At 40.3% G+C, this 25,762-nt stretch overlaps 1 protein-coding gene across 1 annotated transcript in view; it reads left to right on the forward strand.

The window, feature by feature from the left end:
* The window catches only part of mRpL21 (mitochondrial ribosomal protein L21), a 68,629-nt gene that overhangs the window by 5,668 nt on the left and 37,199 nt on the right, over positions 1-25,762 (forward strand). The window contains exon 2 of the mRNA XM_067136509.2: positions 17,350-17,502. Coding sequence (XP_066992610.2) covers positions 17,350-17,502 — 153 coding nt within the window. The remainder of the gene's footprint in view (positions 1-17,349; positions 17,503-25,762) is intronic.

Consider the following 25,762-nt stretch of genomic DNA (forward strand, 5'->3'; position numbering starts at 1 on the left):
GCGCTAGAGTGGGCAAGCTTCACAGTACCAATCAGCTGGTCTTAGGAATGATGCCAGAGGAAACGTATTACTCTGTAACTGATGAGTAGGCCCTATACACTGTCTTTAAAAAAAAAAACAATGGGAGATTTCAATTAAAATATCACAGCAGGGTACAATGGAAAAAATCATACATGGAAATAAGAGTTATGGCCTTCATCACATGTTGCCAAAAGCACAGGTTACTGGAGTGTACATATATAAATAAATAGCACGTAAGTCCCAGCATATTTTACAAACACCCATGAACTCTTTAAAGGTAATACTCTACTTACCAACTCAATTTGTCAGTGACTGGACTTTCGAAAGCTTGAGTGAAGATTTGGCAGATTTTCAAGATTGTAAATCTCGCCGGATTTCCTTTGTTTTGAAGAAAAATCGGCACTTCAGATAATGATAAACAAGTCTGGGAGTTATGTCCAATACACGTTGAAGACCACAGCCAGCTCCTGAAGGATCAACTGAATTTTTTTCTATAGAATCCATACAATCAAAAAATATTTTGCCTCACATTGATTTTGAGTTCAGTTTTCCATTAATTACTTTCTCAGCCTGGAAAAGAATGTCACATACACTTTTTGAAGGACGTGTTAAAACACTTCATTGTTGCTTGAACCATAGTCTTTAATTTTGGTGAGAACTGAAAATTTACTTTGATTATTCTCACGAAGAGAATGGACACAGGGTGAACACTTAATAAATTTAGAAGAGTGATTAACAACGTACCCAACCAAACGGTACACTAAAACATTTCTTAATCAAAGAGTTTCGAATTGCACTATCAAATTCAGGTACAGAGCTTTCCCAGTCTTCAATATTTACTGCATCTTGAACCACAATTTTTTGGTCAGTGGAAGTTTCCACTGATAGTTTCACTGTCTTGTTATGCATTTCCACATTCCGGGCTAACATATATATCTGATTAACATCTGATCTGAGGTCAAGATCAGCTCCCGCTTAGGTTCGCAATTTCCTCCAACATTTAAAGCCTGCTTTATAGGGGCTTAGACTCATTGAAGTAGATTCAAATGAAGGAAATCTATTTTCGATGGATGATCATCTGAACTGAAAGAACAAATTCACCATTCACTATAAAATTATCTGATTTTACTATCATATCATCAGAGAAATGAACATGACAAATTCTGCTACTACATGTTAACTCAGTATCCTTCTGTGTAATAGCTCTGACCCATTTTTCAAATTGATTTCTATCCTTCGGTGGTGAAAAAATCTCATATCATCAACTACAACTACAAAGAGATACATGCTTAAAGTACATAACACACAATAAACTGAGTTTAGGAACTGAAAGCAAAGAAAATTCAACTTATTCACTGAAATCTCCCACAGTAACGTCTCCTGCACTTTTTTATACCTAGCTGATTACACCAGCTCAGTGGTTTTTTCTTCTTTACGTCGCACTGACACAGATATGTCTTATGGTGATGATTGGATAGGAAAGGCCTAGACGTGGAAGGAAGCGGCCGTGGCCTTAATTAAGGTACAGCCCCGGCATTTGCCTGGTGTGAAAATGGGAAACCATGGAAAACCATCTTCGGGACTGCCGACAGTGGGGCTCGAATCCACAATCTCCCGATTACTGGATACTGGCCACACTTAAGAGACTGCAGCTATCGAGCTTGGTAGCTCAGTGTTTTAATGCATACACATATACTAGCCAACTCTACACTGAAGAAAACGTCACTGACTTGTCACTTTTTTGTGATGTTTGTTTTTGGGATAAAAATTCAGTTATGGTTTCATGAGATGTTGATGTGGTCAGTTTGGATAACTCAAGAGAAACCAGACCTGATTGACTATTAGCAAATACAAGAAATAGAAAAAAAGAAAGGGCAGAAAGAATACAGGTAATTAAAGAATGAAGTAGATAGAAAGTGCAGGAGAGCTAAGGAAGAATGGTTGAAAGAGAAGTGCAAGGATGTTGAAGATTGTATGGTAGATAAGGTAGATGCTGCATGTAGGAAAATCAAGAAAACTTTTCGAGAAAGAACAACTAGGTGTATGAATAATAAAACAAACTAGGCATATGAATATTAAGGGCACAGATGGAAAACTACTACTTGCAAAAGAAGACGAGACAGAAAGATGGCAGGAACATATTAATCAAGGGAAAGAAGTAGATAATAAGGTTCTGGAACGAGAAGAGGCTGTTGATGCTGATGAAATGGGAGACCCAATTTTGAAGTCAGAATTCAACGGCTAGATTTAAGAGATCTAAATAGGAAAGTTCATTATGGGGATCGCTGTAAGTACCAAGGTGTTAATATCAGGAAAGACCTTCATTGGCGTAATTACATAAATGGGATTATAAATAAAGGGTTCTGATCTCTGCACATGGTTATGAGGGTATTTAGGGGTTGCAGTAAAGATGTAAAGGAGAGGGCATATAAGTCTCTGGTAAGACCCCAACTAGAGTATGGGACCATCACCAGGATTACTTGACTCAAGAACTGGATAAGTCCAAAGAAAAGCAGCTTGATTTGCTTTGGGTGATTTCTGACAAAAGAGTAGGGTTACAAAAATGTTGCAGTCCACCACTCTCACCCTTTTGATGAGCAATAAGGTCCACAACAACAGAAAGAACAATCTTGAGAAGTCCCCTCTTACGATCCACATAACAGCAGGCAGCCCTGTTTTAATTTTAATCATCACAAGGCAATGAAGAAGAAAAACAGTCAGACAAATGACCACATCAACATCTCATGAAACCACAACTGAAAAAACAAACATCACAAAAAAGTGACAATCAAGTCAGTGAATTTTTCATAGGTTACACACACGTTGGACATTATAGACTGAGCAATTCATGCCAGCCCAACATCGACATAAGTACTAGTTTGAACTAGTGTATAATTGGATTTTTAAAGTGTAACATTCATGTCAAGGATGTTTTTATAAGATGTATAATATGTGTAGGCCTAAGCATAACTTTTTAGACGGAGCAATTCATGTTAGCCTAACTATTTTAAGCATTTTATCATAGACAAGCCTAGGATCCTAGCAGTTTTGGAGTAGGAATAGTGGCTGAAGATGCCTAAAAGATATGCGAAACATGTTCCGCTTAAGACATAGTAATGATTTAACATTACAGTATTTACGTAAATTAATAAAAAACATAATTTATTGAAAAGGTGGACCTTCAAGAAACATTCTTTCAGAAAGGTAAGTGGTATGTTCCAAGCTGTCAGTGGAGAGATGGCGTGGAATTACCTTAGTAGACGAATAAGTTTGAGTGGTGTTTTTAAAAGTTAAGAAGATCACAGTATGAAGATAAAGTTGGAATTCATGATAACATTTTAGGGCAAATATTAGTTTATAGGAAGAGCAGTTAGGTATTGGAATAATTTACCCGCAGATGTTCAGTTTATTTCTAAATTCTTTGGAATTATTTAAGAAAAGACTGGGTAAACAACAGATAAGGAATTAAATGCAGATCAGTATTGATTGATGATGGAACAAGGTACTTGGAAGAGATGATGTACCCTCAGAATTGCTGACTGCCTTAAAAGAAATCGGCATGCCAAGGTTACTCCATTTAGTGTGTAAGATGTATGATACAGGAAAAGTACCATCTGATTTTAGACAGAATATTATTATAGGCCTACCTTTTCCCAAGAATGCAGGTTCTGACAAATGCGAAAACTACTAGTGAAGTGTATCATGCTTGCAACATTGTAACGTGTATTATTTACAGAAGAATGGGAAGACAAGTTGAATCGAAGTTTGGAGAAGATCAGCTTGGCTTCTGAAGAAATCTACGAAAACTGAAGCAGTCCTGACTTCATGTCTGATCTAGGAAAAAAGCATTTGGTAATGTTGATTGGACCAAGCCATTTGAGATTCTGAAGGTGATTGGAATCAGATACAGAGAAAGAAGGATCATTTACAATCTGTACAAAAATCAGCCTGCAGTGATGCAAATCGAGGGCTATGAGAAACGTGGCATTATATGGAAGTGAAACATGGGCAATAACTAGCTCAAAAAGAAAGAAGCAACAATCCAGAAAGCAGTGAGACAAGGCTAAAATTTGTCCCCTCTCCTTTTCATTTTTTATATAGAACAGGCAGAAAAAGAAATTAAAAGATGAATTTGGAAAGGGAATCTCAAGCCAAGGAGAGGAAGTCAAAATGCTGAGATTTGCTGATGATATTGTTATTTTATGTGAGTCTGTAGAAGATTTGGAGAAATTGCTGAATGGTATGGACAGATACTTGGAGGAGTACAGAATAAAAATAGATAAGTCCAAAATGAAAGTAATAGAGTGCAGTTGAATGAAGTCGGGTGATGCAGGAAATATTAGATTAGGAAATGAAGTCTTAAAGGAATTAGATGAATATTGCTACTTAGATAGTAAAATAACTAACAAAGGCAGAAGTAAGGAGGACATAAAAGTGCAGACCAGCACAAGCAAGGAAGGCATTTCTTTAGAAAAGAAATTTACTCACTTAGAACATTGATATAGGAATTAGAAAGATATTTTTGACAACTTTTATCTGAAATGTGGCATTATATGGAAGTGAAATATGGGCAATAACTAGCTCAAAAAGAAAGATAATAGAGGCTTTTGAAATCTGGTGCAACAGAAGTGTGCTGAAGATGAGGTGGGTAGATTGAATCACTAATGAAGAGGTACTGAATGGTATTGGAGAGAGAACAATTTGAGGAAATTTGACCAGAAGAAATAGAATGTTTGGACACATCTTGAGGCACCCATGTCTCGATCAGTTAGTTTTTGAGTGCAGTGTAAATGGTAAAGGCTTTAATGACAAACATATTAGAGTAGGCTAGATGTAGGATGTAGTAGTTAGGTAGAAAGAAATAGGTTAGCACAGTATAAAATGGCATGGAGATATTCATCAAACTAGTCTTTGGAGTGATGACCCAAACACCCCGACCACAAGATGACAGAATGATCAAGATGCAAGAAGGTATAAAAACGCTGGATTTAGCGGGGTTTGTAAGATATCATTCACATCTTGCAAGATACAAACCTCTGGCTTAGAGAAATTTCTATTTTTTTTTTTTTTCAATAGGCCTGGTTCAGTTGACTGATATTTTGATGGCAGACATTCTGTTAATGTTCATTCAAGAATAATTCTCTTGGCTGCTTATATTTTTCTTTACATTTTTTACAATTTTGCTTTATGTCGCACTGACACAGATAGGTGTTATGGTGACAGTGGGAAGGATGCGACAGTGGTGTTAATCGAGGTAGAGCCCCAGCATTTACATAGTGTGAATATGGGAAACTATGGAAAATCGTCTTCAGGGCTGCCGACAATAGGGTTGAAACCCACTATCTTCTGAATGCAAGCTGATAGCTATGTGACCCAAACTGCGCAACCACTTGCTCGGTGCTTATAAATTCATCATAATGGAGTCAAATTTGTGACCTTCCCCAGTGGCTTTCAATTTGGGAGTATGGAGTTGCAAGTAGCTGAATCTGGCATAGTTTCCACTTACTTGTGCCAGGGTCTTTGCTTTCATCTTACAGTATTTATCAGATCCTCCATTGTCAGTTCCTGTTTTCCACTGATCCACAGGTTGTCAAGATCTGGAGACTGGGTCTTCCATTTCCATGTCTCTCATGACCTTTCTATTTCTGTTGCCAATTATTATTCATTTTTCAAAAGAATGTAGCTCTTTCCTTTTCTCGTACTAGCGGGAGTGAAAAAGAGAAATTAGGAATCCAGTATGGCATGGCTGGCATGATGTCTTAACATGCTACACAAGGCTGCCAACTTAACATTCAGCTTGTGACAAGAGAAGACCATTAGTCTGGTTTTGTTAGATTGTTGCTCTTGACAAGACCATTGATCTGGATTTGTTAGACCAGGGGTTTCCAAATGGTAGTCCGCAAAGCCATTTTCGCGGGCCGCGAGAGCACTGTAAAAAATAATGCAAAGGAAAGTCACAAAAATATTTATTAGCGCGTTCAAAAATGTATTCATTTTTATACACCTTATAGGCCCAAGTCAGAACTAACTATTCTTTAATACTAGTTTCTCTTTTCAAGTATTAACTTGTTCTCAACAGATTATTTAGGCTTTTAAAACATTTAAAATCAAAATTTCAAGTAATAATATTATTATTCTTGTGTTCCACCGACTACTTTTACAGTTTTCTTGGAAGACGCCGAGGCGCCGGAATTCACTCATGCAGGAGTTCTTTTACGTACCAGTAAATCTACTGACATGAGGCTGACGTATTTGAGCACCTTCAAATACCAAAGGACTGAGCCAGGATCGGACCTGCCAAGTTGGGGCCAGAAGGCCAGCACCTCAACCGTCTGAGCCACTCAGCCCGGCTCTAAATTTCATTCTTTTATGCATTTTAAAATAATGTTTTAAGCGATTAAAATGATCAATCCCTCATTTCAATTGAACTATGCATATTATTTCATAATGGAGCTTCTGTTCTATATACAGAATTTTACGAAAATTGGCCTATTTAGGCGTGGCCTGTGAACATGACTAAGGTTTTCAAAATGATCCTCAAGCTCTTACAATTGGAAACCCCTGTGTTAGACCATTGGCCTGGGGCAAACTAAGGGAATCAGGGGGTGTAAAGCCCCAAGTTAGAACTGTGAAGCTGCCCACATGCCCACTAGTATTCCTTGCGACAGTATTCGTTAGTTGGTCTCTATAGGTTAGACCAGTTTCAGGGGGAACATGGGGATACGTGTACCCCTTAAACATTTGAAGACTGTTTAAGAAAAATATTGGTACATTTCTGTCGAGTCCGGCAGATGTAACTTCTGACTTGAAACTTCATCAATCAGCTGGCGTCAGCGCATTGTTCACAGCAGCTGGAGATTATTTTGTGTAATCTTCGATTTAAAAATGAACCTATCGAATCAGTTTCTCTTGGTCGGCAACTCGGCACTAAGCAGCCGAACAAAACATTAGGCCATATTATTATCTGCTCGACTAATTGTAATTGCTGCCGTATTGGGAAAATTTTACTTGTTTAGGCAAAAATAAGCATTTTAGTGCTATATGTTGGTTGTACAGTTAATGTACAGTAGGTACTTATGATCACTGCCTTTTGTCTGATGTGATACTGGTGCTGTGCAGTCTTCTTGAATATGTGATAAGTTGTGTGATTTGCATTGAAAAGTGGCCTGTCTTTCATGATTAGATTTTGACTTTCCTATCGGTGTTTGTAACTTTAAAGAAGGCAAATAAAGTATTAGACTGTGCTGGTAATCTGAATACCCGAACAGAAACAATTTGTCAGTACATACACACAACAGCGACATTTCCGCAACATCCTGTCCTGTGCATCCTCAGCGATGAGCTGGAGTTGTGCCATATCTATTTTGATCTTCTGATTGAAGGTCAGTTTCAGTTTGGATTTTTCTGTGGCCTTTTCTTCCTCCCCTACCCCCTGCGGGTGGGAGACCCACATGTAGAATACACCCGCAGTATCCCCTGCCTGTCGTAAGATGCAACTAAAAGGGCATCGTAGGCGCAGACATGGATTGCCATTTGGTACAATGTGTTGGACCCCCTGTGGATGGGATGGGCTGAATACATTCACAGGTAATCCCTGCCTGTCGTAGAAGGCGACTAAAAGGGTCATGTGGCCATGGTCCCCTCTTTATTTATTATTGTTTTTTGAGGGTTAGTTGTAGACAGATTCCAAATTCTTGATATGCATGCTGCTCGGAGATGGGCTCTTATGTGTGCGATTATGCCTGAAAGCCCGCTTGTGACCACCCAGGGATTGGCAGGTAGGAGCGTCATGTACCCTTGCAGTAGTATCCACCTGACAACACAGGTTCCCGCACAGCCGAATGCTGGAAGGACATATTATTATTGTTTTTTTTATTTTTCTCTATATTTAGTGCTCTGTACATGCTGTGGGGTACATGCTATTGCGGGTGACTGGAGGAAGGGAGTCCAAGTGCTCATTGCCTCAGTCATCCTGTATTACACATCGTCCAACATTGGATCCCGGGCATTGCCGGCTACGACCAGATGGGTATTGCCCTGGCTGCTTGGTTCGGCTACAGAGACCCCTGATCAGAGTGGGTGGCATTCAGAGAGGATGATTTTAGGCATGGCTTCGAAACGTCGTCGACCTGCCCAAGGTGGTCCCCCACCGAACTCTTTAACTTGTGGTTCTTTGAGGGGTTCGACCCCCTGGGAACAAGGGCAGCGTGAAGGAATGGGATCCAGCTTCCCTAGGTTTCTGGTTGCTTTCAGAACTGATGGGAGTGACTTCAAGCTGTTAAAGTCTATTTTGTTTTAACGGGCACATAGAAGGTGTCTGACGAATTGGAAGACCAAAAGAAAATGTGCAACGGTAGTTTGTTGCTAAAGATGCACACTGCCATGCAAGCTGATCTGTTGCTCAAGTGTGATCACTTTGGCAATATTCTTGTCAAAGTGGAAGAGCACAAAACCTTAATCTGGTTTATAGAGTTATCTTCCACCATGATCTCATCTTGAACACTGACGATGAGTTGATGGAAGACATGAAGCACCGTGGCATGACACACGTCCGGTGCATTACACGCAAAGTCAATGGCGTGGACATTGCCACGGGTGCATTCATTGTCTCCTTCAGATTGTCAATGTTATCAGAAAATGTCAAGCTAACAACCTATTACTGCGATGTGAGGCCGGACATCCTGCCTCCCATGCGCTGCTATCAATGCCAGAGGTTTGGGCACATAGTGTCTCATTGCTCAAATCAGTCTGTATGTGGTACATGTAGCAGAGGAGCTCACAACAAGGGGGATTGCTCAACTCCTTACAGGTGCACTAACTGCCCTGGTCTTCACTCGCCCCGAGATAAGAACTGTCCGGTATATTTCGGTGAGAACAAGATCCAGGAGATCAAGACCCTGGATGGTCTTTCCTACCAGGAAGCACGCCATACGTTCAATGCTATAAATGCACCCTCCAAGACAGACTATACAAAGATAGCAAAAGTCTTCCAGGTTCATCGTTTATGTTGTCTAAACCTGTTGCGATCGCTGCGCCTAAAGCGGCTGTTGCTCTTGCAAGCACAGCTGCAAAGAGTAAAAGCTTGAAGGGGGGACCACCCCACCTTCTACCACAAAGAAGTCTGTGCCTGCTGGGACTCCTAAGCCGGCGCAGCAAGTGGGGATGTCCAAATCTCCCCCTGTCAGAGGTCGGCAAAAGCCGTATCTAACCTGGCGGAGGCGGCATCGTCGACCAGGGCTGGAAAACTATCCCCCTGCCCGTCTAAACATGAAAAAAAAGGTGGAGAAGAGGAACGCCCTTACTAGGCGCTTCCGCACTTCTCCTGTGAAGGGGAAATCATGCCCTCCAACTGGAGGGGGTGAGTCTGCGCCAGTAGGTACGTCTGCTCCAAAACCTGCGTGCTCCCTTCGTAGGGGGACATGCCGCCCCCGAAAAGCTTCAAAGTTCTGGGCATCAGTCCCACCATCTCTCGATGGCGGAATGGATGTTGAGATTTCATCTACATCTACGGATGTATATGTTGATATTGATAGTGTTTAGGTTGAAGAGCAGCTTTTCGCTCATAACCTAACACTCTCTCTTTTAGTCCACACTATGGCACTGTTACAGTGGAACTGTAACAGTTATGACAGGCATCTTGCCGAGTTACGCCAACTCATTAGCGAGTTCGCGGCGAGTATAGTCTGTATTCAGGAGACAAACCTCAGACCAGGTCATCATACGGTCCTGAGAAATTTCAGACTATACTCGACAGAATGATATTGTGCTCACTAGACGTCCAGTGGCGTGGGTATTTTTATTCGTTCCGATGCTTGTAGCAAAGAGGTTCCTCTAAGAACCCCACTGGAAGCAGTTGCGGTGCGAGTACTGCTGCCTGTCATAGCAACAGTGTGTAATGTTTATTTTCCACCAGGCCAGCCTCTTAACATACATGATGTCACTGATCTCATAGATCAGCTTCCATCTCCCTTCCTCTTATCGTGCGATTTTAACGTCCATTACCCCATATGGGGCTCTGAAACGCCTTGACCCAGGGGAAGGGAGTTGGAAACATTAGTAACAGAGCTGGATTTATATATTTTGAACACAGGTGAACCAACTCATTTCAGTGTACGTTGTGGCACATATTCTCGCATGGACATTCGCATTGACGTAAGTCTATGCAGCCGAACATTGGTTCTGCTGTTTCGGTGGAATACACATGATGATCTCTGTGATAGTGACCATTTTCCCATTATTCTTACTTTGTTGAAACAAAAATCCTTCAAGGTTCCTCCTCTTCCTCCTCTTAAACATGCTGATTGGCCAAAGTTCACATCACTAGCTGTTTGTAACGACGAGACCAGACGGGCTGTAGATGGCAAAATAACTTACATAACACATGTTATTCTTGCTGCTGCTGAGAAGTCTGTTCCCTCCTTTTTCAGGGACTCCTTGCCAAAAACTCGTTTCTTGGTGAAAGGAAGAAATTGCTACAGCTATCAAAGAACGCCGTCGAGCCCATAAACGTTATCGTAGGCAGCCTACTTAGGCCAGCTTGGTAACATTGAAAAAACTCTGTGCTAAGGCGCGAGTTTTTATTCGCCAAAGTAAGAAAGCTTCGTGGGAGAGATATGCGTCATCTATGGCATCACATGTTCCATCATCTCAAGTGTGGACTAAACTTTGATGTAGTTTGGTATCCAAGGATCATCTTCTGTACCGGGAATTTCCATTGCAGGCAGTGTCATCACTGAACCATCTAGCCAGTCATTTTGTGGATGTGTCTGGCTCCGGGAATTACCATTGTGATTTCCTTGCTCTGACGTGGGAGGCAGAACGTCATCACCTTAGTTTCGCCACTCAAGCTTCAGAGGACTATAACGACCAGATGTTGAAACACCTTAGTGAGGATAGTCTATTATATCTCCTTCGTGTGTTCAACCAAATCTGGATAGAGGGTGAGTTTCCATCTCAGTGGCGAGAGAGCATAGTCCTCATGCCTGACAAAAATCTTAAGTATGCAGGAAGTTACAGACCTATTTGTCTTACTAACTGTTTGTGTAAGCTATTTGAGAGGATGGCAAATCGCCGACTTGTGTGGTGTCTGGAGAAACAAGGACTTTTGTCCGAGTACCAATGTAGTTTTCGAACCGCTCGCTCGAACACTGACCACTTGGAACGCCTAGAGAGTTCTATCCAGGATGCATTTCTCTGCAAACAGCATTCGGTGGCTGTTGTCTTTGACTAAGAAAAGGTCTATGACACCGCATGGCAATATGGTATCCTTTCAGTCCTGCATCAGTGGAGATTCCAAGGTAACTTGCCGGTATTTATTGCAAATTTTTTGTCCCTCTGTCTATTCCATGTCTGAGTAGGGAGGACATATTTGCATTACCATGTTCAAGAAAATGGAGTCCCACAGAGATCGGTTCTTAGTGTCACTCTGTTCGCTATTGCCATAAACGGTATTGTTGCTGCTGCTGGTTCAACAGTAATACCGTCGCTATATGTGGACGATTTTGCTCTGCATTATAGCTTTTTTTAAATATATATTAAAATTCTATTTGTTTGGGGATCAACTTAGAAAGATCTTTTGCCCCTACTTGCACCATGTGTGAGGAACCTGCGCGTATTTTTGTAAATGGTGGAAGTGTAAAGTGTTGAATGTGAGGAAAGGAATGTTAAGGACGACACAAACACCCAGTCTCCAGGCCAGGGATATTAATCATTTACAATTAAAAACCCCTGACCCAGCCGGGAATCGAACCCGGGGCTTCCGGGTTACAGACGGACGCATTGCCCCCTACGCCGCGGGGCCGAACTGCATTATAGCTTGCTTTGCGACAATTACAACAAGCTATTAGGAGAGTGGAACAGTGGACTTTAGAACATGGTTTTCGGTTTTCAACCACAAAGACTTCTGTTGTTCACTTTTGCTGGTAGTGCACTCTTCTCTCGCATCCTGAGCTTTATTTAGGAAATGTTGCTCTTCCCGTAGTTGACACTTACCGATTTCTTGGGTTCCTTTTCGATAGCAAATTATCGTGGGAGCCACATGTGCGGCAGTTAAAAGTGCAATGCACCAAGAAGTTAAATATCTTGAAGTTTCTTAGCACCACTAATAGGGGGGCTGACTGCACAGTGCTCCTATGATTTTATAGGGCACATATCTTATCCAGGTTAGACTACAGCAGTGCAGCATATGGATCAGCAAGGCAAAGCGTCCTTGCGAAACTGAATAGCATCCACTACAGCGGGGTTAGCTTGGCGACGGGAGCTTTTCATACAAGCCGCATTGCTAGCCTGCTCACTGAATCTGGTGTGCCACCTTTACACCTGAGGCACCAGCAAATGCTTCTGTCCTATGCTGCAAATTTGCGACAGATGCCACTTCACCCAAGCTATCCTTGCGTATTCTACAATGAAAACCGTCGGCTGTACGCTGCTTATCCTTGAGCAACGCGGTCGGCTGGAATACGCTTGGACAGCTATCACAGATTGTTTGATGTACCTTTGGTTCCCTGCCTTGTCAGATAACCAAGTGGGGTACAGTGTTCTCCTCAGAAATGTTCGTTGGCCAGGTGGCAGGTATTAGTAGCCGGGAGGGGAATACTACGTAAAAAATGGATATGATAAAATTTCAATATATTTCCCTCAGGACATTAACATTAATACCAAACAGGTAAAAGTTCACTGCGAAATAGAACTGTTTTAATGTTATCACGAAAAGACATATCGGAATATTTTTGTGTTCTACTGCTTGTTTATCGTGTAACACTGTCTGGCTCCATGGCTGAATGGCTAGCGTGCTGGCCCTTGGTCACAGGGGTCCCGGGTTCGATTCCCGGCAGGGTCGGGGAATTTTAACCTTAATTGGTTAATTTCACTGGCACGGGGGCTGGGTGTATGTGTCGTCTTCATCATCACATCATCCTCATCACGACGCGCAGGTCGCCTACGGGAGTCAAGTCAAAAGACCTGCATCTGGTGAGCCAAATTTGTCCTCGGACACTCTCGGCACTAAAAGCCATACGCCATTTCATTTCATGTAACAACAGGGCTTACCACTCGGTTGCTGTGGAGTGCCATACGGGTTTGTGAGGTCCAGCGGAATCGAGCTTTCTCATACAATTCCACGCTAGTACAGACACCGTTCGTTCACAACACTACTTTTATTTTTACCAGTTGCTTTACGACACAGATAGGTCTTATGGCAATGGGACAGGAAAGGTCTAGGAGGGGGAAGGAAGTTGCCGTGGCCTTCATTATGGTACAGACTCAGCAATTGCCTAGTGTGAAAATGGGAAATCACGGAAAACAATCTTCAGGGCTGCTGACGGGGGTTCAAAGCACAACACTATGTGATAGCCAAGCTAAACATTTAAACTCCTGTGTAACTGATGCAATTATGCTCACAATACCAGTGCATATACTGAGGGCTACCAAGGCTATAAGTGAAGCTCAAACCTCAAATGAGAATGATGGAAATCTAAAGCACATTATAATGTAAGCAATTGCCACATTGTTCCGTTTACAGAACTTGAAAGTAATGAGAAAAAACGCCACGCGTATTTCTGAGAACAAGGCTTCGGAGACTGATATTGCAGCCCAGACTCTCGTCCCTCTCCCCTCAACTCACCGCACATGGCTTCCTGCTGTATGCCTGATAGGTGCGGGGACCGGGAAGGATAGGTGTACTAGGCTTCGGTCCCTCAGATCGCCACTGCTAACTATCAACCCTGTGTTACTCATCGTATATACCTCCTCACCTAATCCTTCTGACTTAATTATATAGATAAGAGTGCTGGTATTTCACTCCCGTTTACTTCTACATCCTTGTAGGAAGACATTGCAGGGCTGCTTTTATAGGAGTAATATAGTTTTATTTTTATTGGTAGACCTGCTAAAATGAAATGCAATCTTTCAGGTTTAGTGTTCTCTTTTGTTGGTTGGAATCGAACCCATGATCGTGGATTCACAATCATTGTATCAACTAGGTGGAAAATAAATAAATACTTAGTTGTGAATCTATTGAAGTGCGATACGGACCATGAAGCTAATTTTATGTAAACCATGATCATGGGTCGGACACCATCACTGATCTCCAGAGGAAGCCAGTTAACCAGTGAACAATGGGTGCAACTGCTGTGAAATTCAACATTTTAGTTTAACGATATTATATAATAATAATAATAATAATAATAATAATAATAATAATAATAATAATAATAATAATAATGGTGCATGGCATCTGTATAGGCTTGGTGGTGACCTAATGAGGATAAAATGAATGACGAAGATGTCATAAACCCGGAGTCCCCAAGCGAGGGAAATTAACAGTATGAGGGCGTTGATTCTGAAAATTGAACCGGGGCTATCGGACCAAAGGCAAGCATTCTATCCATTTAGTCACAAAGCCGGCCTTCAATTTGCTAAACATTAGGCTGCCATCTCGACTGATCAGGTGTTGAGTACTGACAACACAGCAGGCTTCTCCGTTAGCTATTTGCTGCAGCTCAAAATGCTTAAGGCTTGACGTTCACTAAATTAACTATCGAAAAGGGGTAACCTAAGTCTTAGTGGTAGCCCACGTCTTGATCCCAGCATACGCCACTGCACAATACTAACGATTTATCATTTAAATAAACAGATTTACAGTATTTGCATTTTAATTTAGAGCACTCAATGACTCAAGTATGGATTAATATTATGAAACTAGCACAGATGTAGGTTATGTTAGCTGGGCGGTCTATAAAAATGGCAGGGTGGTGCGCCCATTAAAAAGGTCCTAGGAAGAACACTGGGGGTACCTCTGTGGATAATATGACAACTTGAAATAATACTGGATCTGCACACTGCCCCAAAGGATAACACGGACCCTTCCATTTATCGGCTCTTCCTGTCCGTTGTTGGCCAGTATCCAGGGTCAGTCGTCGTTTACACAGATGGTTCGAGGACAGAAACGAAGGTGGGCTGTGCGTTTGTTGTTGACACTGATAGGTTTCTTTTTGCTCTCCCAGAAACCTGTAGTGTGTACACAACAGAGCTCTATGCTATCTATGAAGCTCTGCAGTACGCACTGTCCGATGAGCGCTGACATTTTCTTCTGTGTAATGACTCGTTGAGCTCACTACAGTCTATTAATACCTGTTTCTCTCGGTACCCTCTGGTGCAGCGGATCCAGGACCTGCTGGCCGTGTCTTGGATGCCGGCACCAGAATCATGTTTATGTGGCTCCCAAGCCACATACATGGGTATAGAGGGAAATGAGTTAACAGATAAGGCTGCCAGGGAGGCAGTTATTCTGCCCTCATTGCCTTACAAGGTTCCAGCAAGTGATATTTGCTCTCAGCTGGTTATGTCTCATTGGGCAGGCCACTCCACTTCCAAATAAGCTGAGAGCGATAAAGGTACAACGAAGGTTTGGAGGACTTCCCTTCGGGCTTCTTGGACGGAAGCAGCAGTAGTATTATATCGTCTTTGGATCGGCCACGGTATAGTAACGCACTCCTATTTACTGAAAAGGGAACCCCCTCCGGTGGTGTGTACCTGCGGCGATCATCTTACCGTGGTACACATACTTACGGAGTGTGTAGACCTGTTTGATCTGCGCCGTTGGCTAAAACTCCCGAGTACCATCTCCCTCATCCTGCGAGATGACTAGCAGTCAGCAGACCTCGTCATCCGTTTTATAAGGGATAGTGGTCTTTTTTTATTGTGTGTAATAATGTCCCTTGTCTTAGTGTATTTGTGTTAACTGCGCTTTTATACCATTGACTCTATTTTAGTTTGTGTTTTCGTATTTTAATGCATTATTTTAACTTCTTACATGAATTGAATATATATATATATATCTGTACTTCCAGCGATGCCTTATTTCATTGTCACCTGTATTTTCTATAATATTATTAGAAAATACGGCATTGCAAATTAGATCCGCTAATTTTTTAAAATCTCATAATCATTTTTCATAACCATTTATTTTACTCTCTAGTCAGTGGATACATTTTAAAATTTGAATGATCAAATCATGTTGTCCATCACGTACCATTAGGGGCCGATGACCTTAGATGTTAGGCTCCTTTAAACAACAAGCATCATCATCATCATCATCATCATCATCATCATCATCGTCGTCGTCGTCTTCCTCCCCTGTACTCCTCTGGTACTCTCCTGAGAAAGTGCTGTCTTCCTTTATATGCACATGGCCATACCAGAAGAGTCTCCCCTCTCTTACCTTGTTATTAATGCTTACAGATTTCATTTCTGTCTGAATGTCTTCATTGCTTAATTACGATCGGCAAGGGTGCCACCTACCATCCTCCTAAGCATTCTCATTGCTGTTTGCTCATTAGTTTCTTTGGCATTTTTCTGGCAAAATATAGTCCAACCTGCCCAAACATTATGCACACTCCCAGAGTATTTATATTTCTCAGTATTAACTAGGTCAGTGCCACTAATACAAACTGTGCCATCCTCCTACCTGCTGCATTCCATGTACCCAATTTTTCTTTCATTAAATTTTAGACCTTCACATTCCAATGCGTCCACCCACTAGAGTTTCTCCTCAGGTCTTTGATGTCAGCATGATGTCATCTCCAAAGAGTAAACTTACTGGAGCTTCATTCTTGATTGGAGAATACTGTAGAACCTTAAACAATGAAGAATTGAGTGGTGTATTAGAGTTTCTGTTGACTGTATCAAATTTTAACTCATACATCTGGGAGATAGTAGGTTCGAACACCACTGTCAGCAACCCTGAAGATGGTTTTCTGTGGTTTCTCATTTTCACACTAGGCAAATGCTAGGTCTGTACCTTAATTAAGGCCACGGTCGCTCCCTTCCTACTCCTAGACCTTTCCTATCCCTCCGTCGCCATAAGACCTATCTGTGTCGGTGCAACGTAAAGCAACTTGCAAAAAAAGAAAAAACAGTAATTCAGGAAGATGAAGATATTCTGAATAAGATTACTTATTTTATGGACACTCAACCACACAAAAATTGGCCGGCAAAGAAATATTTAATTTTATTTGAAACGTGAGAAAATTTGTGGTGGTTGAAGAGGTGATATTTGGATTCCTACCACCTGTACAATATGTTCATCCTATTTCAAACAAGATGATTTTGAAAGAAATTCATCTTTTACGATGGTACATTTTTGTGTGGTTGAGTGTACATGAATTGTTGAGAAGGCTTCATAGATCAGTAACTAGCTATCTGACAAACTGAAGCAACTAAGTAGGAAATATGTGATATACTTAATGATCTCCTTATTGAGTGGTATGTTCACAATATTTGTTCTTTTATTAGAAGTTTTAATTCTTTCCATTTTTATGTGTTTCTTAGGAAGAAACTTGACTACATGGCAGAGACCATTCAGTTCTGCTCTTCTCCAAGCTGCCTTCTTGCACACTCCAACTAAACCAGCTGAACAACTACAGTTTGAAGGCCAAGAAGTTATAACAGACAGTGGAGAAAAAGATAAGAAAATTTCGGCAGGTAATTTGTAATAACAGCCTACTGATGTGAAAATTATGTGCACTTTATATTTCTCTTGATTACTTTTCTGGCTTTGCACATTTACCATTGTTGCATTGTTGGATGCGCTTGAGAACAGTTGGCTGTTGAGAGAGCTCTTGCATTATTGTAGTGATAAAGTAGTGAAAACCTATTGAAATAGCTTAATTTTGTGTATATCTGATTCATTTAGTGCTGTTTATATAGTGGTGTTTAGTGCTTGTTGGTAGAAATTGGGAGTAGTAATAATTATTTAAATTTTGTAACAAGTAATTCAGTTGGTCTTCAGTAAATTACGTTTTCTAGGTTAAGTAGGCTAGCTAGGTGCACCTTGTTTCGAATTTAGGTTTAGGTAATACTTTAGGTAACAATATTAACTTTAAAAATATTTGTAAATACCGGTATCTGTAGGTTCGTTGGTTGTACTTACAAAGGCAGATAATCATAAGGAATAGTAGGTACCGTAACTTCTGCAGCAACTTCTCCGGTATTTCGTATAGATATATGTTCAAACTATCGCGAAGGTAATAATTTACTACATTAAAAAACACGATACGCCTGTAAACTTCCATTTAAAAAGAAATTAAAGAGATTACACGGTAATAGTTAAGTCGTATTGTTACTGATTATTGTCGCTCCTCATATTCAAATATTGCATTGTTGGCTACAGTCGTGAACAAAGGGTGTAGTGTAGTCAAGTAAATATAAATAAAAATCAGCTGACCTTGTATTCCATTCATTTGTACTTCTGAGTAGGTAGTTAGTATCCGTAATTTATATTTCGCTCCCTCGATCTTTCAGTATTTATGAGCGGTTAGCTAATAATAATAAAGTTCATATATCCCAGTAATTGCAGTTCAAGTCCCTGGAGTAATAGTAGTAGTAGTTTTGACAGAAATATTTGAGAAATTATTGTAGACAACCTTGTATTTTTCAGTAGGCCTAATTAAGGACACTTTTTTTTTTCTCCGTCCCGTGGAGTAGGGAAAATAATAGTAATCCACCAGCTGTAATAATCACATAACCACATTTCAGTAGAATTGTAGTGAAGATAAGGTATAATATATTAGATAGTATCTTGCCAGTTATATTCGTGTTTTTCTTCGTGTACGGCAATCCTTTTGATACTTAAGCATTTAACCAAACGCAGTATAGTGTAGTGTAGATACATTGTAGTATAGATACAGTACGGTACATTTAGATAGTGCCGTATCTTGCCTGCTATATTCGTGTGTTATCTTTCGTGTGTATCTATTAGACCCTAATACTAATAATAATTTGTCTAAGCATTTAGCTTCGTTGGTAATCTTTGAGTACAGTAGTTCTTGCAAATTTCATTTCTGTTGGGCTTAGTAGTGACATACGGTACAGTACCGGTATCGTAATTAGGATACGTCTGAAAGTAGTTTAAAAATTAGTGTACTGTACAGTAGTATATGAGTAATATCCTATTAGAATTTAGTGTGCTTATTTTATTATTGTAAAATATTTGTGTAGTACTGGTGTAGTAGAGGTATCCGTAGAAACTCTTACTAAAATATTGTTGAAATTAGGATAGGCTTAATTGCAGTTTGGAATTGTGTAGTTCTTGTGTATTACTTTTGACATTCAGTAATTAACAGCAGTTTTTATCCTGTTAGGGGTTGTAGGATTAAAAAAAATAGAGCACGACTAAGTAGTATTGTAGTGTAGTCCTATATTAATTACCTTATTGTTGTGTACTATCCCAGACAATATATCCCTCCGTTCATTTATTTTTTTGCAAATAAGTTACTTTATTTTTTTTTAATTTATAATTTTCCCCCCGTAAGAATGGCTAAGGAGCGCGAGTGTACTTATTGTGGGTGTGGTGAGGCATTGAGGGGTGTGAGGGAGGAGTTGGAAAGTTTGAGGGAGATAATTAGGATTCTCACAGAAGACAGGAAGGAAGATAGGACTCCCTCAAACAATGTACAGGTTACAGTAGGTGTACAAGAGGGAGGGGAAGGAAAGGGAGGAGTTGTAGAAGACAGGTGGTCTAATGTTCTAAGGGGAAGGAGATTGCAGGCCAAGGGCTCTTTTCAGGATCAGAATTCAGGACAGGTGTCTGTGCGAAATCGGTACGAGTCACTCCAGGTAGAACAATAGAGGGAAGATGAGGGACAGGGAACTGTTGCTGAGGCATGGAAGTAGGAGGAAGGGAAGAGGTAGGAAAGGGAAATGTAGAGTAGAGGATAGGAAAAGACAGGTGGAACAGGGTCATGGGAAGGAGAAAAGGGAGGAGGAAGTAGCTTCTGCAGCTATCAGGAAAGATAGGGCTGACCAGGAGGGGAGGGGATCAAATGAGGTGGGTAGGGTTGAGGCTCTGGTCATGGGGGATTCCATCGTTAGACACGTGGGGAAAGTGTGTGGAGGAAAGGGAACCAGGGTAGAATGTTATCCAGGAATTAGGTTGAGGCAGATGTTGAGGAAAGTAGAAGAGAGGGAGGAGGGGAAGGAGAAGGTGGTAGTGTTTCACGTTGGTACCAACAACGTAAGGCAAGCTGATATAAGTACCAACATAGTTGGAGATGTGTGGGATCTGGTAAATGCAGCACGGGTGAAGTTTAAGAAAGCGGAGATTGTTATTAGTGGAATACTGTGTAGGAGGGATACTGACTGGAGGGTGATTGGGGATTTAAATGAGACTATGGAGTGGGTATGTGGAAAACTGGGAGTGAAATTTCTAGATCCTAATGGGTGGGTAGGAGATAGGGATCTGCGCTCGGATGGCCTTCATTTAAACCGCAGTGGTACGTATAAGTTAGGAAATTTGTTTGGAAGGGTAATAGGGAGGTACATTCAGGGAAACGGGATGGCCTAGGGAGCGGTGATAAGGGAACAGGGAACTGGAAATCAAGTAGGGATGACATAAAATTGTTAGTGCTGAACTGTAGAAGTATTGTAAAGAAAGGAATAGAATTAAGTAATTTAATAGATATATATTTACCAGATATTGTAATAGGAGTTGAATCATGGCTGAGAAATGATATAATGGATGCAGAAATTTTCTCACGGCACTGGAGTGTGTATCGTAGAGATAGGATAGGAAAGGTGGGAGGGGGAGTTTTCATTCTGGTGAAAGAAGAATTTGTAAGCTACGAAAAAGTTAAAGATGAGACACATGAAATTCTAGGTGTAAGGCTCATTTCTAAAGATAATAGGCAACTTGATATATTTGGAGTGTACAGATCGGGAAAGGGTAGCACTGATGCGGATTCGGAATTATTTGATAGGATAGTCAGCTATGTGGGAAACGACATGGAAAGAAATGTGATTGTAGCGGGAGATCTGAATTTGCCAGATGTAAATTGGGAAGGAAATGCGAACGACAGGAAGCATGACCAACAAATGGCAAATAAGTTAATATGGGAAGGACAGCTGATTCAGAAAGTGATGGAACCAACCAGAGGGAAAAATATCCTGGATGTGGTGCTGATAAAACCAGATGAGCTCTATAGGGAAACTGAAGTAATAGATGGTATTAGTGATCATGAAGCTGTTTTTGTGGTAGTTAAAAATAAATGCGATAGAAAGGAAGGTCTTAAAAGTAGGACTGTTTGGCAGTACCATATGGCTGATAAAGCAGGTATGAGGCAGTTTCTAAAAAGTAACTATGATCGGTGGAAAACTGTAAATAAAAATGTAAACAGACTCTGGGATGGGTTTAAAGAAATTGTTGAGGAATGCAAAAACAGGTTTGTACCTTTAAGGGTGGTAAGGAATGGTAAAGACCCACCTTATTATAATAGAGAAATAAAGAGACTAAGAAGGAGGTGCAGACTGGAAAGAAATAGAGTTAGAAATGGCTGTGGAAGTAAGGAGAAATTGAAGGAACTTACTAGAAAATTGAATCTAGCAAAGAAGGCAGCTAAGGATAATATGATGGCAAGCATAATTGGCAGTCATACAAATTTTAGTGAAAAATGGAAGGGTATGTATAGGTATTTTAAGGCAGAAACAGGTTCCAAGAAGGACATTCCAGGAATAATTAATGAACAAGGGGAGTGTGTATGTGAGGATCTTCAAAAGGCAGAAGTATTCAGTCAGCAGTATGTAAAGATTGTTGGTTACAAGGATAATGTCGAGATAGAGGAAGAGACTAAGGCCAAAGAAGTAATAAAATTTACATATGATAACAATGACATTTACAATAAGATACAAAAGTTGAAAACTAGAAAAGCGGCTGGAATTGATCAGATTTCTGGGGATATACTAAAGACAATGGGTTGGAATGTAGTACCATATCTGAAGTACTTATTTGATTATTGTTTGGTCGAAGGAGCTATACCAGATGAATGGAGAGTTGCTATAGTAGCCCCTGTGTATAAAGGAAAGGGTGATAGACATAAAGCTGAAAATTACAGGCCAGTAAGTTTGACATGCATTGTATGTAAGCTTTGGGAAGGCATTCTTTCTGATTATATTACATGTTTGTGAAATTAATAACTGGTTCGATAGAAGGCAATTCGGTTTTAGGAAAGTTTATTCCACTGAAGCTCAACTTGTAGGATTCCAGCAAGATATAGCAGATATCTTGGATTCTGGAGGTCAAATGGACTGTATCGCGATTGACATGTCTAAAGCATTTGATAGGGTAGATCATGGGAGACTACTGGCAAAAATGAGTGCAATTGGACTAGACAAAAGAGTGACTGAATGGGTTGCTATATTTCTAGAAAATAGATCTCAGAGAGTTAGAGTAGGTGAAGCTTTGTCTGACCCTGTAATAGTTGAGAGGGGAGTTCCTCAGGGCAGTGTTATCGGACCTTTATGTTTTCTTATATATATAAATGATATGAGTAAAGGAGTGGAATCGGAGGTAAGGCTTTTTGCGGATGATGTTATTCTCTATAGAGTGATAAATAAGTTACAAGATTGTGAGCAACTGCAACGTGACCTCGAAAATGTTGTGAGATGGACAGCAGGCAATGGTATGTTGATACACGTGGCTAAAAGTCAAGTTGTGAGTTTCACAAATAGGAAAAGTCCTCTCAGTTTTAATTACTGCGTTGATGGGGTGAAAGTTCCTTTTGGGGATCATTGTAAGTATCTAGGTGTTAATATAAGGAAAGATCTTCACTGGGGTAATCACATAAATGGGATTGTAAATAAAGGGTACCGATCTCTACACATGGTTATGAGGGTGTTTAGGGGTTGTAGTAAGGATGTAAAGGAGAGTGCATATAAGTCTCTGGTAAGACCCCCAACTAGAGTATGGTTCCAGTGTATGGGGCCCTCACCAGGATTACCTGATTCAAGAACTGGAAAAAATCCAAAGAAAAGCAGCTCGATTTGTTCTGGGTGATTTCCGACAAAAGAGTAGCGTTACAAAAATGTTGCAATGTTTGGGTTGGGAAGAATTGAGAGAAAGAAGAAGAGCTGCTCGACTAAGTGGTATGTTCCGAGCTGTCAGCGGAGAGATGGCGTGGAATGACATTAGTAGACGAATAGGTTTGAATGGCGTTTATAAAAGTAGGAAAGATCACGATATGAAGATAAAGTTGGAATTTAAGAGGACAAACTGGGGCAAATATTCATTTATAGGAAGGGGAGTTAGGGATTGGAATAACTTACCAAGGGAGATGTTCAATAAATTTCCAGTTTCTTTGAAATCATTTCGGAAAAGGGTAGGAAAGCAACAGATAGGGAATCTGCCACCTGGGCGACTGCCCTAAATGCAGATCAGTATTGATTGATTGATTGATTACCATGTTCTCAAAAGAGTATTATTTTGATGCTTTCTTCAAGAAGCTGCCTTAACTTGGTTATTATGAATTTCCTGTCCTCTTTGGTATGAATCTTTTATTCAACTGTCTGTCAAGACCGTGGAATTAAGCTGTAGTTTTTGTTATTAATTATGGTACCTATGACTAATATCCTGTTGAACTAGTTTAATTCCATATACTGTCACAAAATATGTTGAGTATCTGAAGCTTTGTTACCTCCATTAATATCATTATTGTTTTATTTTGTGGCTATACAGTAGGTAACAGGAGATGTTTGAAATATTTTCTTGATATAATTATTTGTTGAAAGTTCCCTTGGAATCGTGTGCCGTGAGCTCGCCGTTCCTGTGAATCAATTTATTCGGACACTTAAATGAATTGAAACACTGCTTTGAATCACACACTCAGTAGCCAACACTACAGTGATGGCCTTCCTACTTGTGAGCTTCTCATTCCATTTGTTGCTTCTCCAAGATTCTCTTCACCTATCTGTTTCACCCAGCTCAGTTGTCAGTTCCTCCATTTTTCTTGAACAAATTATTAGAATTGAAACAAACAGTGTTTAGCGAATGCATGAAAAGTTTGAAGTAGTACTTCTTTACTCTTTCTCGTGCAGTAGGATATGCCTCTATTTGCCTTTTGCTCTTATTTACTTCACCCATATTCTTATTGTAGTCCACTGCTGGGTTGGGTTTATGTTCACCTTTGTTCCATTTCTCTATGTCTATGAAGGTATCATTGTGAATTGTACTATTCATAGTAACTTCCCTCATCTCTTTCCAGCACAGGACCAAAATCTTATCCTTTTATCAGGCAATATACCGGTACTCACCTTTCTTCAAGTGTTTACTCTTGAGAACATCAGGTACCCCAAGGCGATTTATACATATTGTTCCCACCATATCAGTGTTCATGCTACACAGTTTAACTGGACACTGGAATACCAGCTATCTAGATAAAATGTGTATTCTTTGTTTATTAGTTCATCTGACAATTCCAGGGCTAATCTATTTCATTTAGGGGTATTGGGATACCAAGTTCCCAATGTATATTATAAAATTATAAATGTACTCTGAACCACTCTCACAAAACACAAACAATTTAAAACCAAAGTGACTCCTCTTCGATGGTATGAATTGCTTCCACTGCAGCATTCCTTTTCACAGCACTAGGAATTCATCCACACAAATGTTTTCCTGTGGTGTGTACAATTCTTGGCACTTCTTGCGAATTGGATTCAAAACTCATCACTTTGTTGAAGAATGGTGTCGAGGCAGAATCCCTGTTAGTAAAGTACAGATCATAAGGTAGGCTTCTTTATTATTCCTTGAAAAATGGGAAGGTATAAAAATAACTTTATCTCTCATGTGGTAGTTGGGGTCCAGTTCCAAGCTCGTGATCTGAGTTTCAGTACTGTATGAACTTCGAAAAATTGTTATGCATATTTACTTTTCTGTACTATCTGCGTCTCATGAGAAGTCACGGCAGCTTGTAGGTACGGCACAAGTAACAGATACTACACTAAGCTACAAACAGTAGTCGTGATAAACAGTGCAAGCTCTCTGAATGAGATGCGTGTTCATTATTAAACTTCATTATTCAATACTTACAGTAAATGTGTACCTAAAGCACAATATTGCACTACCAGTTTGAAACTTCACAGCAGCACTTTAGTTCACAAGAAACACCACGGATGGAACCGATGTTTATTATCAGGCCTTGAGACTTGAGATTGGCACTTGTGCAGCAGCCGTGCTTACCCTCTGCACCCCTTACCCTGCATGCACGCGAATTCCTGTCAGACGACCACAGTATCATATGATATGAATTTCATGGTGATCCATATTGACAAATATACAACATATAATGGGGTAGAATTGGGTTCACCTATTCAATACAAAATGTTAATGATATACCGTAATCTGTATTTTCATTAAAAGCCCATTATACGTCATTTACTTGTCTGCTCACATATTAGCTTGATGAGATCCTCCTCCATAAACCGGCTGAAGTAAAACAATGGGCTCACTTTGTTGGAATCACTTATATCAGTATTTATTTTATTTTCCGATACAAATGTGATTCAGATATTTGGGAAGTTTGTTGACATGGAATGGAAACTGTACAGAAGAAATAAGAAGCAGAATATCTATGGGAAAAGAAGCTTTCGGAAAGGTGAGAGGGCTTTTGACATCTAAAGCAGTCCCTATTGATTTAAGAAAGAAGTTCACAAAGTGTTTTGTGTGGAGTGTAGTGTCATATGGAGCTGAAACATGGACATTAAGAAAGAAAGAAGCAAAGTATTTGGAAAGTTTTGAAATATGGTTGTGGAGAAGAATAGAAAAAGTGAAGTGGACGGATAAAGTGAGGAATGATGAAGTGCTAAGAAAAATAGGAGAGAAGAGACCCCTGATGAAAAGGAATGAGGAAGAGGAAAATATCCTGGTTGGGTCACATACTACATAGAAATTGTCTTCAACAAAGGGTGATGGAGG

This window comes from Anabrus simplex, chromosome 1, assembly GCF_040414725.1.
Source record: "Anabrus simplex isolate iqAnaSimp1 chromosome 1, ASM4041472v1, whole genome shotgun sequence".
Classification (NCBI taxonomy): domain Eukaryota; kingdom Metazoa; phylum Arthropoda; class Insecta; order Orthoptera; family Tettigoniidae; genus Anabrus; species Anabrus simplex.